This window comes from Hemicordylus capensis, chromosome 1 (genome assembly GCF_027244095.1).
Source record: "Hemicordylus capensis ecotype Gifberg chromosome 1, rHemCap1.1.pri, whole genome shotgun sequence".
Taxonomy (NCBI): domain Eukaryota; kingdom Metazoa; phylum Chordata; class Lepidosauria; order Squamata; family Cordylidae; genus Hemicordylus; species Hemicordylus capensis.
The window spans coordinates 187,283,899-187,299,369 of record NC_069657.1 but is presented as its reverse complement, the minus strand read 5'-3'; the positions used below and the strand labels follow the sequence as shown (position 1 = coordinate 187,299,369).

The following is a 15,471-nucleotide window of genomic DNA, read 5'->3' as shown; positions in this document are numbered from 1 at the left end:
TATTGCCTTGTTTTTAAATAGCTTCCAGTGTATCTAATATAATACACAGCTTATTCACTTCTTTTTCAGTTGAACTTTAGACTACTTTCACAGCCTTAAGTATGTAAGAGCTAAGTTTTCCTCTCTCACACATAGTTCAACATGCTGGGCTGTAGATAATCGTGTCATTGACTAACATCCCTGCTAATGAAGCCCTGGTGCGACAGGAGAAGCACTAGTCTGGCACCAGTGTTTCTGAAGAGTTCCATCCTGATACTGCAGTCTATCTATCTATCTATCTATCAAATCTGTATACTGCCCCAAACTTTCATCTCTGGGCATTGGTGCTGGTGTGTGTGTGGTGGGGGGATGAGTTTCAACAAGCTGCCTTGTCTTTTCCATGGAAGCCTTCTGTGTCACCCAGAGGTTTGTCCCTGAGGGCTGTATGACCCTTGGGGACATATTTTCTGGTGACACTGAGCACTTCCTGGGTAAGGAGATGCTGTTGAAATTTGCTCCCATCATTGAAACAGTGGTTAAATGACATTAATTGAACCTTTCAAAATCACTGATTCTGAAACAACTTTTCCTGTTGCACTGGTGCTTCATTAATCAGGATGTCAGCCTCTGTCTTTAATGAGAGACAATTTATGCTGTTTTCTGCTTCCAGTTGCACATTGTCCAAGGGAAGCGCATCTTCTTTGATTATGTCATAGCTCTTGCATTTGTAGTGATCTAAGGCTTCCATATAAAAAAAGTTTAACTATAAAGCTAAAAATGCATTTTCTATATGAGGAGGAAATCTAAAAGCAGAATGTATAAACAGCTAGGTATACCTTGTCACCCTGTCACCACAGCTGGGGAAACTGCTGTTGGGAGGAGTTTAAGCACATGCTAAAACCTTTCATTGCAATCCAGGAGACTTAAATGTGCTTTATTTCAGCTAGATCATGCCCTATTCAGACACTATGCTGTATGTGCATACAGATGTACCAGTGACCTAGGTACAGGCCTCCTCAGATGTAGGGTACAGATAGGAATTGTGCTGTTGTATGATGCATTGAATGTAACGTGAATAATTGTACATGCATACAGATCTGTACATGCATATACAGTGTGCCAATTGTACCTGCTGAACATAATGTGTGGATAGGGCTTATGCAGAATGCAAAACAAAGAAATAACCCATTATGCAAGGTCCCACTGATAGCAAACAATATTTTAATTTTATTAACATTAGTTGACCACTTTATCATTAGGAAATGTTCACAGAGTGTATACAGTTAAAAACAAAGGCTCACTGTAGTGGTAAAGGTGCTTCCATAGCACTTCAGACTGCAAGTGGGGTTTCATATTATAGCATTCTGCCAGAGGAGGGTGGGGGAACCGCTACACAGAAAACTAGCAGAGAGAGATTTCTCTATGACATGCAGTTTTCTGTGTGAAGGGAATATTTTGTAAGGAGGAGCTTATTTGAGGAAATACCTCAGGGGTGTTGTTTTGCAGTTGAATAATTTCAAACGCCTCAGTTTTACAAGGATATATGCCCTGTTCCACACCCTGTAGAAGTTCTAAGGATTTAATCAAACATCAAATTCACAAAATTATTTTAACTGTGTTTTTTTTCCATAGATAAGAAATTATTATAGTTCATGAGGCACTAACTCAGATCCCAGGTTCAGTATGCTTTATATGAAAGCTGCCTTTGTTCTTAAACAGTGCCTCAGTGCACCGTGTTTACATATCTTTCGTTTATGAACTTCTACCATCATACGGCTTTAAGATCTATGAACGATTTATATTATTGTCCCAGAACTGACTGGAATCCTGGCAAGATGGTGGTTGCCATTTCTTGTGTAATGCCTTTATCTTATATTTCATAATTTGCCCAGCAAACAGCTACAGGTGCTTTTGAATATTTCAAAGAAAACAAATTTCTTCCATATCCAAGTATGTCTTATTGCTGAAATGCTAGCAATAATTTCTTTCCTGAGAAAAGTGAAGAAGACACCATGTTCTAAATTTCTGTGGTTTGGTCTGAAGACTTCCCTTCTTCTGAAAGAAATCTGTGAGCAGATACTGTACACAGATTTGCAATACGCCTTTTGTAGCCTCAGCTTGAAGGCTACACTAGTGTGGTAACTCCCCTGCTAACTTGGCAAAGATGCACCTTTTAATGTACCTTTAGTGACTGTTAGTGGTGTCTATCTGATGTTTCTTTTTAGATTGTGAGCCCTTTCGGGACAGGGATCCATCTTATTTATTTATTATTTTTCTGTGTAAACCGCCCTGAACCATATTTGGAAGGGCGGTATATAAATCAAATAAATAGTAGTAGTAGTAGTAGTAGTGGTAGTAGTAGTAGTAGTAGTGATAACTAGCCAACCCACACAGAGCATCTGTGCTCTCTTTGGGGCTGGCTGTAACCCACTCCCTCCCTTCTGCCCCACACTCTTGTCCCTCTTCCCCTCCCTCGCCACTCTCTCTTGCCCCCTCCCTTCTCTCTCTTGCCCCCTCCCCTCCCACACTCTCTTGCCCTCCCTCCCCCTCCCAGCCCTATCTCTCACCCTCTTGCCCCAGTCTCTCCTGCCCTCCCCCCGCTCCTCTCTCCTGCTCTCCCCCTCCCCCACTCTCTCTTGCTCTCCCCTCCCCCACTCTCTCTTGCCCTTCCCCTCTCCCCTCCCCCACCCCTCCTTTTTGCCCTTCCCCTCCCCCTGCATTTCATTTCACTTCACAGTACCTCCGCCCGGGCGGCGAACACGGAGATCCCGCCGTCTGGTTCCCTCTCACCCCAGCCTCCCGCGGGCGTCTGGCCTTGGCGGCTGGTTCCGCCTCCACCTGGCCGTGATCCGCCTCCGCAGCCGGGCCTGCCGCCGGGCTGAGTGCTGCCTTTGTGGCCGGGCCTGCCAGTCCCGTTGCCGCCGCTTGCTGGCTTCTGTGGCCGGCTTCCTCTCCCCTACCCTCTTGCCCAGGCTGCTGGCCAAGTCCCGCTGCTCCGGCCGAGTCCCGCTGCTGCGGCCAGGCCCGCCGCTGCCTCGCCCGGGCCCACTGCCTCGCCTCCGTGGCCGGAACTGGCCGGGCCTGCGGCCACCGTGGCCACCCGCAGCCTGGCCCGCCGCTGGTCAAATTCTCCTGGGTGCGCTGCGCCAGCCAATCAGGCACCTCTGCAGCCCAGCCAATCAGCTGGGCTGCCAGGACATATTTTCCCTGGCACACCCAGGAGAATTAGATAGATAGATAGATAGATAGATAGATAGATAGATAATAATAGTTACTTTTAGTGTTGCGCTGGCATAATGCTGTTGTGCTAGTAGCACCGTGAAGTTGTGCGAAGGAAGGAACATCTGTTCCAATTGCATTCTTGCACTGGCAGAAGATGCTGATGCATTGCACAGTATGTTGCAGAACAGATTGTACAATGTGTTATTGAACTTGTTGTGCAGCCTAGCTTGTGTCTTGGAAAAGGCTACCACCTTCTCCAACTGCACAAAATCATGGAGCACCACAACTTCATGTACCTCTGCAAACTTTTAAAGAGTATGCAACTTCTCTTGTTGCTCTAGTGCAACACTAGTCTGTATCTTGCCAATGAAACAAAAATTACTGCTCTTCACCACTGCTTCAATGCTAGTCATGCTACCAGTCCTAGAACACCCTATTTTTTAACCCTAAGTGGTTACAGAGGCTACAGTTCATCAGTCATGGAGGAAAGACACCATGAGGCTGTTCTCATGAGCAGCCAAGACCGGACTAGGGCAACTCAGCCCACACTTGGCTGCCCATGAGAACCACCAGGAGCTACGTAACTCCCAGTGGCGCCTTGGCAGCAAACCCATCTAGGGAGTCCACTGGTTAGCCGAGATTAAAGATGCGAGCGCACTCTTAACCTGGGCTAACTTCTCATATGTCAGCGCCGGCTGCTCCCAGCTGGTGCTGACACAGGAGCAGGCTCCCGGTCGTCACCAGGGAGAACCTCACAATACACTGTGCACTCACGCTGTGCACTCATTACACATCCTGGCACCTGAACCTCCATGCTGCCTGGGGCAGGAGTGGCTCATCTTGGCGCATGATCCGTGTGCCCAGCTACTCTTCTGGATTGTTTTTGGGGAAGGTAAGTAGCTGCAGCCTTTCCTGCCACCCACCCTCAAGCCTGCTCACGGGATCATGAGAAAGGGCTCAATATATAGTCATGTGGCACTTGTCTGTATTATTATTTCACATATTCCAGGACTCATCTTGACATTGAAAACATATTCCAGAGCTGAACACCAGTGAGTTCTAGCACAAACTAAGGCCTGACTAACCAATCTTTTTAAAGGCCTATGATGAAACCGGATGTCTCTTTTGGTCACACCTGCTTGGGAAACAATATTGCAGATCTTCTCACACTGGAAGATTCCTCTGGGCTTTTCCTCTTGGAATGTGTGTCTTCTCCCTTGCCATTCTTTAATCCAAGTGGTTTAATTGCTGTAGTGATTATGAAGATTATGTAACTATTGCTTTTCAAATTCTTAAATTATTCCTTTGTCCGTAGAATGTATGGGTTTAATTTCCTATCCTTTTGGTGCTATTTAAGGAGAAAGAGCGTTTAAAACAAGAAAAACGTGATGAAAAGAGATTAAATAAGGAGCGTAAACTGGAACAGCGAAGATTGGAATTAGAAATGGCGAAGGAGCTAAAGAAGCCTAATGAAGATATGTGCTTAGCAGACCAGAAGGTAATCAGAATAATGTAAATTTACTTTTTAGTTCCTTGCCCACTTTCATGCTGTTTCTCTTTTCCTTCATCTACCATTGTTAGAATAATTAATTTTTCTTATTGTAGCTGCCTTTAAAATCATTCCCATTTTACTTTAGATTGTTTGATTCTATTATTTCATTGTGTAAGTGTGGCCTTCATTCAAATTGTCATTGTAGAGTAAATACTGTGACAAGAGAGTTTCATTTTTCATTTTTAATTAGCAGTGGACATTTGACTGTTTTGTCTTCAAGTGGCCTAATTGCCAGACTTTCACCAGGCTGCGAAAGACTCTGGTAGCCTCCTTTATGCTTCTTTTAAAATACATGGCAGTTCCTCTTAGAACTATTCTGGTCAATCAGTTAATAGCACAGCAAATATAGAGTTGTTGCTTGCTCATTTTTCAGGATATCCCATAGAAACATTTCTCTTTCAAGGACACATTGCCTTAAAATACAAAACAAAGTGTATGGCTACTGGTGAAAGTTATATTTTCCCTTCTAGCTGGACCATTGTGATTTGGAGTGCTGTCCAGAGTGTGGTTGTTTACACTTATTTACCTGTTTCTGCAGCCTAGGTTCCCAAAGCAGCTCACAATCTAAAATTAAAATATCGCAATAGGGTCAAATAATATACAGTATACAATGAAATATTAGTAGAACAATTGCACATAAATGCCACATAGGGATGCTTACACCAGTGCTAAGCACGCAAAGAGCTTAGAAGTTGTTTAAAAGCAAAGTGTGGTGAAGCCTCTTGTCAATTTCATCTCCCCCTGCCCCACAGTCCCAGTAGTGGTATAGATTAGTGAAACTGGGAAGACACTTTCCACCATTTTACCTTAAGAATAGTCAGGTTCCACTCCTGTGCAAGGGCCCTCTTGAATGCTGCACTCTCGTGTGTCAGGATAAATATTATCCTGCTTTTCTTTGGAATGTAGATCAGTTGCAACTTGTGATTTGCCCTGCAGCAAGGCTGTTTCACTCACCTCAGTGGAAACATGTCCCCAAGGGCCATAGAGCCCTCAGGAACATGTTTCCATGAGTCAAAGAGCACTTCCAGAGCAAGAGGAGAGCAGCAAAAATTATTCTCTGGCACAAGAGTGCCCATGCTTTGTAAATGGGGAGGCTTTCCCACTTCCAAAGTGGGAAGGTGTGCTTTGGTTAGAAGAAGCATTTATGCATGATTAGTCAGAATGTTGACCACTGTGACTTTTAAGATTACTTGTGGAATTATTAATTTATTTCAGTGCTTAGCTTGCTTGTTTGCATTGTGAAGAAAAGTCCTAACAGGAGTGAGCCAAAGGCTCTTACTTAGTGTTTCCTCAAAACATAATGCTAAAACAATGTATCTTTGTGATCTGAATCGAGATCCATAGAGACGAATAAGTATGGGATCTGCGCCTGTGCAGGAACCACGCAGTAACAGTGCCGCAGCGCGTTGAGGCATCCAAGCCCCACCTCAACGCCTACAGTGTGCTATTTAAAGGCGGTCTGGGTGCCATGTTCCACAGTTCTTTTCTGACTGCCATTGAGTTTGGACCTCAATCTGTCACTCCTTGTTGGAATAGTTCTTCAGCTTTATCATTCCCTTGTGAGTTCATCTTTTTTTAAAAAACCAACTGTTAACTTGGGTTTGACTAATTTCTGGCTGATGGACAATGTTTGGTATTTTGACTTGGTTTGACTGACAGACAATGATTGGTGTTTTTTACCTCAGAACGGACTTGACTAACATTTGCTTGTCGGAATGGCTGAGGAGAAAAATAGCTTTAAGAGGTGTGAGGGCTGTAAAGCAAAACTCTCCTCTAAGTATCTCCATGAGTTGTGCCTCATTTGCTTGGGAGAGGAACACAACGTGTCCACTTGCAAAATATGTCATTCTCTAAACAGACCCGCAAGAATCGAGCACTTCAGCTTCATGCCGCCATTTACAATGAAGTCCTGAGCCCGTCAACTCCAGGCGAACCATGCCCAACGACCTCTTCTTCAAAAATGCGACACCTTCGACTTCGAGGGCTCACAAGCTGCTGACATCAACAACAGTACCTTGGACATCGAAGGTCTCTAAGCTGACATTATCGACTCAGAAGTCCACAGCCACCTTCTAATACTGGATCTTGCTCGACACTGAAATCTTTGAAGTCTATACTATTTAAGTGTACAGCCACTGACATTTGCCCACTGGCACCAAAGAAGAAATCTAAAAGGTTCTAGATACATATAGGTGCTGCATGCATCGACTCCCACCTGCAAGATACTGGGAAGTCTGTATTGTATTCAGGAGAAGGACAACACTTACCTCTTGAAGCATCTGGCACTGAACTCCCTGGTGATCGATTGCACCACCTCATCAAAACCTAGCAGGCAACACACAACTCCATCTGATAAGGAAGGGAGAAAGTTAGACCTATTAGGAAGAAAGATATACTCCACCTCATGCTTGTCCATTAAAGTAGCAAATTGTTCAGCCTGTACTGCCAAATACAACCATATCCTATAGGAATCTCTGCAGGAAGATTTGGATAACTTGTCACCTGAGTAATTAAAAAAGAAATTCCAACAAACATTAGAAAAATCAGCAGATCTGACCAAGCAGCAGTTGAGCATTACGAAACAACTTGCAGGATCAGAATCCCGCTCTTTAACTGCCGCTGTCACTCATGGCATGTGTGGCTGCCATCCACCAACCTTCAAAGTGACATGAAGAAGAAGATTTAAGGCTTAGCCTTTGATGGAAAAGGCCTTTTCAGGCTGATTCCACAATGGAGCAGCTTAAAAAAATCAAAATTTACTACGAAGGTCTTCACTTCTATACCTTCAACATCAACTTATGCCTCAAAGTATCGACCTTACACTAACAGACAAAAACCTGCTTATAGGCAACATGATCATCGGGACTGTAGGAAGCAATTTAACCCTTACGACAAACGTTCTTACCAGGGTAAGGGTAAACACACCCGGTCCCAACGTATCAGGCCAGGGGAAGCACAGAAGCACCTTTGAGGTACAGAACCACCCACCAACACTAAACTCCTCTCCAGTTCCATCATCAGGGGAGTTGCTATCTTGGCAAGTGAGCAACACGAATGGGAGCTCAAGATGGAATATATTGCTTCCCTCTTCAACCTGTCAATGAGCCCAACCATAGACTGGTTCACAGCTTCGGAGAACACGAAGTGCAATCACTTTTGCTCAAGAGCAGGACACGACCCTCAGTCTCGCTCTCAGGTTTCCAGATGGACTGAACTCTAGAGACACCATACAGGTTTCCACCACATCCCTTGCTAAGTCAAGTGGTGGCACATCTCCTGGCTGCTCCTACATCATGCATCCTAGTGACTCCATAGTGGCCAAGGCAACCATGGTTTCCATAGGTACTCAAATTGTCACGGAACTGATATCATCATCTGCCTCAAGAGCTAGATCTCCTATCCCAAGACAACGGACACTTCTTCCACCCAGACGTACTCATAGTCCGTCTGACGGCATAGTGAATCGTCTTCTAAAAAACATCTTACTTAACCAAAGAAAGCCCTCCACTAGGCACAACTATTTTGGGATGTGGCTGCATTTTAAGACCTATGCCAAAGCGCATGGTTTTCTACCTAAACAAGTGGCGATAAAGGATATACTACTCTAGTTGACTACATTAAAACACAAGGTTTGGCTAATGTGTCCCTAAAGGTCCACTTGGCTGCACTCCCTTCCAGACACCCGGGCTGTGATTGCAAAACTCTTTTCTCATATCCAGATAGTAAGGCCTTCGTGAAAGGGCTTATGATATGTACCCACCTATTTGTGCTCCAGTAGAACCTTTGAGCATTTCCTTGGTGCTCTCCGCACTGACTCAGGGCTCGTTTGAACTTATAGCTACTTCTGCCATCAAACATGTGACTTTAAAAACAGTTTCCTACTTACTATTACCACTGTAAAGCGTGTATGTGAGCTTACAGCCTTAAAGATTGATTCCCCTTAGGAAACATAGGAACATAGGAAATTGCCATATACTGAGTCAGAACATTGGTCTATCTAGCTCAGTATTGTCTTCACAGACTAGCTGCGGCTTCTCCAAGGTTGCAGGCAGGAATCTCTCTCAGCCCTATCTTGGAGAAGCCAGGGAGGGAACTTGAAACCTTCTGCTCTTCCCAAAGCAGCTTCATCCCCTGAGGGGAATATCTTGCAGTGCTCACAAATCAAGTCTCCCATTCATACGCAACCAGGGCAGACCCTGCTTAGCTATGGGGACAAGTCATGCTTGCTACCACAAGCCCTGATAAGATGCTAATGTGAATGGATTGTGTCCAAATTGCACCTCAATCAGGACATTGTGCTTCCTACATTCTTCAGGGACCCATCTACACCCTTGGAATGTATGATGCACTCTCTGGATGTACACAGGGCACTGCTGTTCTACCTAGCATGTACCAAAGACTTTTGGTCCACCTAGCACCTCTTTGTGGCTTATAAGGGTCCTGCCAAAGGCACATGCATATCCAGAGAAGGATGTTCAGCTGGCTGGTCGAGTTTGTCTTGCTGACCTACAAGTTGCAGAACACATTGCCACCCGAAGCAATCAAGGCCCACTCTACTTGTGCCTACACTTCATCAGCTGCACAGCTATCAGGGGTAACTTTTACATGATCCCCACCGCACGTTAAGGTCATCTGAGGAGGTCCGTCTCCCGTTGCCACCAGTTTGTCTGGTGGCGACACAAAGGTGGGCCCTTCTCTGTAGCTGCTCCTGGGCTATAGAATGCACTCCTGGCAGAAATTTGTAATCTGAGATCATTTGTTGTCCTTCAAGAGAGCCCTTAAAACGTACTTATTTGGCCTGGCCTTCCAGAGTTTTAAATGATTAATTGTTTTAAACTGTTTTAAATTGTTGCCCTGATTTTCAGGGCTTTTAGCTGTTTTATTTGTTTTTAATTGTTTTAATCATGTTGTGAACCGCCCTTAGCCGTATCGGAAGGGCGGTATGTAAATCTAATAAATAAATAAATTAAATAAATAAACAAACAAACAAACAAACAAACAAACAAACAAACAAACTTTCACGGACATCTATAAAGCAGCAACATGGTCCACAGAGTTGCCTTTTGTTAAGCATTACACCATAGATGTGTGCTCTGCTGCTGAGGCAAGTTTCGGGAGAAGCATTTTGAAGCGAGTGTTACAATAGCTTCTACTGCACCCTCCTCCACGGGGAGCTAGCTAAACAGCCATACTTATGGATCTCAACGGATCTCGATCCAGATAAACAAGTCGCTCACCTGTAACTATAGTCCATAAGACTCTCCCAGACCACCCCTCTCCAGTAGTGCTCTGCTATGTGCATACCAGTGCGCAAGTCATTCTGCTTCGATGTTGATGAACTCGCCTGCTTATCCGGATTATCGTCCTTCACGGCAGTCATCCAAGAACTGAGGAACATGGCTCCCAGTCTGCCTTTAAATAGCATGCTGTAGGCTTGGAGTTGGGGCTTGGATGCCTCAACAAGCTGCGGCATTGTTACCGCATGATTAGGCACAGAACCCATATTTATGGATGTCGCAGAACTCATATTTATGGATGTTAATAGATCTCTACCTGAGCCATAGTTACAGGTGAGCTACCTGTTTTTCTACACTAAGATAAGAGACTGAATTGCCAAGTTTGATGCTCAGTCAGCATCAATTTAGTTTGATGCTCACTCAGTGCAAGATCTGTGCTCAGGGGTGGCCACTGCAGATTAGCTGGGGAGGTGGAAACAAGCTGTACAGGCATTGTTTGTTTCCCATTCCTGCCACACCCAGACTGCCTAGTCTTCCCCTGACCCCGTGCTTGCCTCATCCTTACCTGCATGGGCTGCCATTAACCTGGCTGGGGGTAGGAATCCCCAGCATAGGATTGGGAATTCCAATCCCCAACTGGGGGAATGATAGCTCACTGAGCTTGGGGTTGGGCAAGCACAGAGAAATAGATAGGCAGCCAGGGTGAGATGAGAAAGGTGAACGAACAATGTACCTGCAGCTCATTTTCTCCCCCCACCTTCCACATCTGCAGCAGCCATCCCGGTCTGTGCTTGCATTATGTTTGACAAGTGATCTTCATTCACAGGTGAGAACTATTCCTTTCTGCTTTTCAGCCTTTACCAGAATTGCCTCGCATTCCAGGCCTGGTTCTCTCTGGAAGTACCTTTTCAGACTGTCTCATGGTGGTGCAATTTTTGCGCAACTTTGGTAAAGTTCTTGGTTTTGATGTGAACCTGGATGTTCCGAGTTTAAGTGTTCTTCAAGAGGGACTGCTCAATATAGGAGACAGCATGGGAGAAGTACAAGACTTGCTTGTGAGACTGCTCTCAGCTGCCATTTGTGATCCAGGACTAATAACAGGATACAAGGTAATGCACACTTTTCAGGTGTCTTTGTTGGTAGAAAAAGGATCAGTTAATATCTGCTAACAGTGTTCTAGATCTCACAAAGATCAGATGAGGAGGGTAAATCTGTTTCTGGGCCATGCCACTGCAGACTGCAGGGGAACTGTCACATAATGTAAATGTTCCTCCATACAAAATAATAATAATCCTGCACATAGAACGCTAGCATAACAGGGAGGCTAAAGCCCTTGTATTTAGGTTTCTGAATGGAAATAGGGTTTTTTAGAGAGAATTAAATCATGTGAATACCACCACAACCACCTGCATCCTGAAGTGGCACAGTCCAGTAACAGGTTCATCGCCTCATTTACTCTTCAGGAGAACTAGACCAATGTTAATCTATAATACCAATGCATCCTTAAAGGACAAAGCATCTTCTAAAAACAAAATTAAAATACTAAGGAATATATTCCTATTATGTTGGAATGACTTCTATATCTTTGTACACTTATGCTTCTTGCCTTCTCCATGCTCTGTAGTTTGCTATACTGTATACCCTCATCAAAGATGAAAGGTAACAAATTAATGTTCAGACAGATTTTGGTTAGATGCAGGATTAGGAACAAGAAATAGGAGAAGGCTGAATATACGACATCAGTCATTTTTATCAAAATGTGAAAGAAATTTATGATCTGGATTGTGATCCATAACATTCATAATAGTGGGTTCTGTGCCTGTGCAGGACCATTCGGGCAGAATCCACTAGCTCCTTGTGGCGCCTAGCCCCGCCCTCTGCACATTGTGCAGTTCCGTTCTTTTTGTCAGTTAGACACTTTTCACCTCAGTTCCTTTCTGACCGCCTTTCCAATATGTCCATTTTCAGCGCTCCTTAACTTGCTGTGGCTATGGTAATTTTCATCAGCTCTCCTTGAAATTAGGCACATTTATAGACCTTGTCAAGTAGATAATGTACACCGCATTTCAAGTTATTAGCTCAACAGATATATTTATGTATTATGTATTATACATTATGTATAAGCAATATTGATTGACTGATTTAGAATGTTGAGGCTTATAATAGCGCAACCTTTTTTTGCTAATCGCTTTAACTAAAGGGGCACTCCCATGGCTCTCTAATATCCCTTTGTCCAATAACATCTTAAATATCACAGCTGTGTGTATACATGCGCATGCACACACATGCACATACCCCTGTCTAGAAAGTTTTTTGTTTTGTTTGTTTTTATTCAAATAAAAAATATTAATTTTTTGTGGCTTGCTGCTGCCTTGAGCAGTTTTTCAGAGACTGGCCAAGGAATTTGATACATAAATTAAGTCGTTGAGTGCAGTTCAACAGGGACTGCTAGGGAATCTTCAGAAGAACCTGCCATTGGCCACCAATAGCAGGGATATCAAGGGCTAGCCCAAAATATGTTGCTGCCTGAGGAGAAGAACGATATGATCCTCCCCCTCCCTCCCCCCGCTATCTGCTGGTGGGTACTCTATTCTCAGGCCATTCTGCCAAGGCATTAGAATTAATGTTAATAATTTGTTTTATTGTGTTTTATGTATTTTTATTTTTTATTTTTAATATTAAAATTTGTACTAGAGATGTACATATCAGGTGGTATAAAAATATGATGAATAAAATAAAATAAAATAGGCACCAATGGTGACATGTGACCACTCTCAGACTATGCCACAGGCAATGCTGATAGAGACATTCGTAACAGAAGTTGTATGGGGGTGAAGAAGAGGTGTGCCCCAGGAGAGTGAGGAAGGGGAAATGAACAGTGTGTCTGTGGGGGGTGGGTGAAAATGGGCAGCAGTTGTGTGCATAGTGGGCTGGCACCCATCATGGCAGAATTCTTGCACTTGCTACCCCCTGAGCCCCTCCTGCACCTTTGCCTGAAGCATCTGCCACATGGAAGGGGCACCTTTAGGGACACCCACGGCATGTTTGATGCACTGGGTACTGGATGCCTGTTACAGACTGAGATATTGTCATCGATCTCTAGTACACTGCACTCTCTCTTCACCCTCTCTTTTTGAGGCTGTGCTACAAAACCAGCTACCACAATTTGGGCAGGTTGTTAGTTTCTCTAATTCATACAAATTTGGGGCCTTAAACATAATCATATCTTAGGTTACTGTTTTATTAGACAACTTTGTATTAACCCTTAAAAGCAATTTCTGCTTTCTTCTCTGGATTTCAATGGGGTAAGTAAAATCTCACTTTTCAAGCCTCCTCAGTACTGTTCATCAATTTTTATTTTATTTTTTGCCAGACACCACTTTACAAATGTCTTTCTTCTTTGCTAATTTATAGGTTAGAACTGCAGTCAAGAAGTATCTAAGCGCATACCCAGATTTTTTTCTGAGGCTTTTCCTCTCAGCACCTGTTCCCCATATATCCCACAAACCTTCCCCACCCCCCTCAAAATTCACCTGTGGTTTAAAAAAAAAAAATCAACGTGGAGGTTTGGCAGATGAGTTTCTTAAAAGGAAACCTCCACCCCACAAGGAAACTTCTGCCATGCAATTCCCATACCCACCCTCACAAGTTTCCTTTTGAATAACTTCTATACTGAACCCTGAAACTGTTTGTTAAAGTTGAAACAAGGAAGTTTAAAACCCAGTTTCGGGATCATTGGGGTAGCTGCAGAGAGGAGACTAATAACAATAACAACATATCCAGCGTGTGAGCAAATGAGGATACCTCTGGCTTGTGGCTTCTCAGGGTTTTCTTCCTTATTATCAGATAGCAAAAATATATCTTATGTTTTCGCTATCACTCTTATCCTTCTTTGTGTATTCAGTAATTATTTATGAGATAACTTTTTCCTAGGCCAAAACAATACTTGGGGATCATTTGCTGAATGTTGGCATCAACAGAGACAACGTGTCTGAAATCCTGCAAATGTTTATGGAAGGTCACTGTGGGCAATCTGAGCTCACAGACAGCTTGAAAACCAAAGCTTTCCAGGCTCATACCCCAGCTCAAAAAGCATCCGTACTTGCCTTCCTTGTTAATGAATTAGCATGTAGCAAAAGTGTTATAAGGTAAGACTTTTTAAAAACTTTTTTGGTATGTCGTACCTGTTATATTTGTTTCTGCTCAGACTGATAGCAGTAAAAGACATAATAATAGATCAGTAATAATGTTCTAAGGTTGTGTTTCAGAGTTCAAACTTCTAACTTCCAGTAATAGCAACCTTTTTTCTGTCACTTATTATAAACAATAATTCTCAAAGGCTCTTTGCCTTACGAAATCCCGTGAAGTGCTCATGCCTGTCTACCAGTATGACACTTTTAACTAATATTCAGCAAGTATATGTGCATTGAGGGCTATTGTTCCAGACATTTTTGCTAATTTTAACAACAGTATTGCATGAATTATCTGAACAATGAAGGGTGTTTTTTTTCCTGCTTTGACAGTGAAATAGATAAAAACATAGATTACATGTCAAATTTAAGGAGAGATAAGTGGATGGTTGAAGGCAAACTTCGAAAGTAAGTTATATTTATTTTAAGTATTCTGTTATTTTGCATTAATCTAAATGTGTTATATAGATTTGTGCCAAAGACCAAAATCATGCTGTGTTAAAAAAAAATTAGTAACTGCCTTTATTTAATTAAGTTGAGAAATTAAATTTAAAAGGCCCATGGCTTATCTTACACAGTTCATTAAAGATACATGAAGTTTAGTGGATTAGGACTCAAAGTTGGAGGAAAGTCATTTTGTATTGACTTTCATATAAGACCATTTCTTATATGAAGATTTCTGGAGCCATTAAATTGTTATTCGTATTAGTAAAAGCTGATTACAACTATCATACTTAAGTATGTTCTGAAAAAAAGATTTTAGAAGGCCACATTTTTGTCCTCTAATAACCTTTAAAAACTTGCAAATAACTCAGGTAACTAATTAAAATTACCTCAGAATTTGCTATACAAGCTAAGTATTTCTTGTGGTAGCTCTAGAGAATAATTCAGTTACTGAGGTAATTGTTTCTGTTTGTCATAGAGCAAACTGTCAAGTTTTTAAGGATGCATCCTATTTTTTCCATTGTACAAAATAAAATTCCATACAGCAAGTATAAGAGCTCCATCTACCATAAAATATTAAACTGAAATGACTGTGAATCACAGGCGGTATGTGTAGCCAGGCTGTCTTTCCTTCTGTCCAGTCATTTTCCTTCTTGTCTAGCAAACCAAGGGGTCCTTACCTAGTGCTTGCCTTTAGGTTCGTGTTTTTCTAACCCTATTTTTCCCTCCCCATCCATGTAATCTATCTCAGAGGAAAGAAAGAAGACGTAAAGGAGAACAAGAGGAGAGAGCTAGAAGAAGTAAAACTTCCCTTAAAATAAGTTACAGGAAGAACATGTTAACTGTG

At 42.8% G+C, this 15,471-nt stretch overlaps 1 protein-coding gene and 1 long non-coding RNA gene across 31 annotated transcripts in view; one reads left to right on the top strand and one right to left on the bottom strand.

Moving 5' to 3' along the window:
• BAZ2B (bromodomain adjacent to zinc finger domain 2B) overlaps positions 1-15,471 on the top strand; it is a 284,396-nt gene that overhangs the window by 227,955 nt on the left and 40,970 nt on the right. For all 30 annotated transcript variants that reach the window (XM_053260587.1, XM_053260524.1, XM_053260510.1 and 27 more), the window contains 4 exons: positions 4,559-4,699; positions 10,845-11,099; positions 13,924-14,138; positions 14,514-14,588. In XM_053260587.1, the coding sequence (XP_053116562.1) occupies positions 4,559-4,699; positions 10,845-11,099; positions 13,924-14,138; positions 14,514-14,588 (686 nt within the window). The remainder of the gene's footprint in view (positions 1-4,558; positions 4,700-10,844; positions 11,100-13,923; positions 14,139-14,513; positions 14,589-15,471) is intronic.
• LOC128329511 (uncharacterized) lies at positions 5,279-7,988 on the bottom strand. Its single transcript, XR_008309689.1, has 3 exons — positions 7,659-7,988; positions 7,021-7,102; positions 5,279-5,317 (listed from the first exon to the last, which is right to left on the bottom strand). It is a non-coding gene; the product is annotated as an uncharacterized LOC128329511 (long non-coding RNA).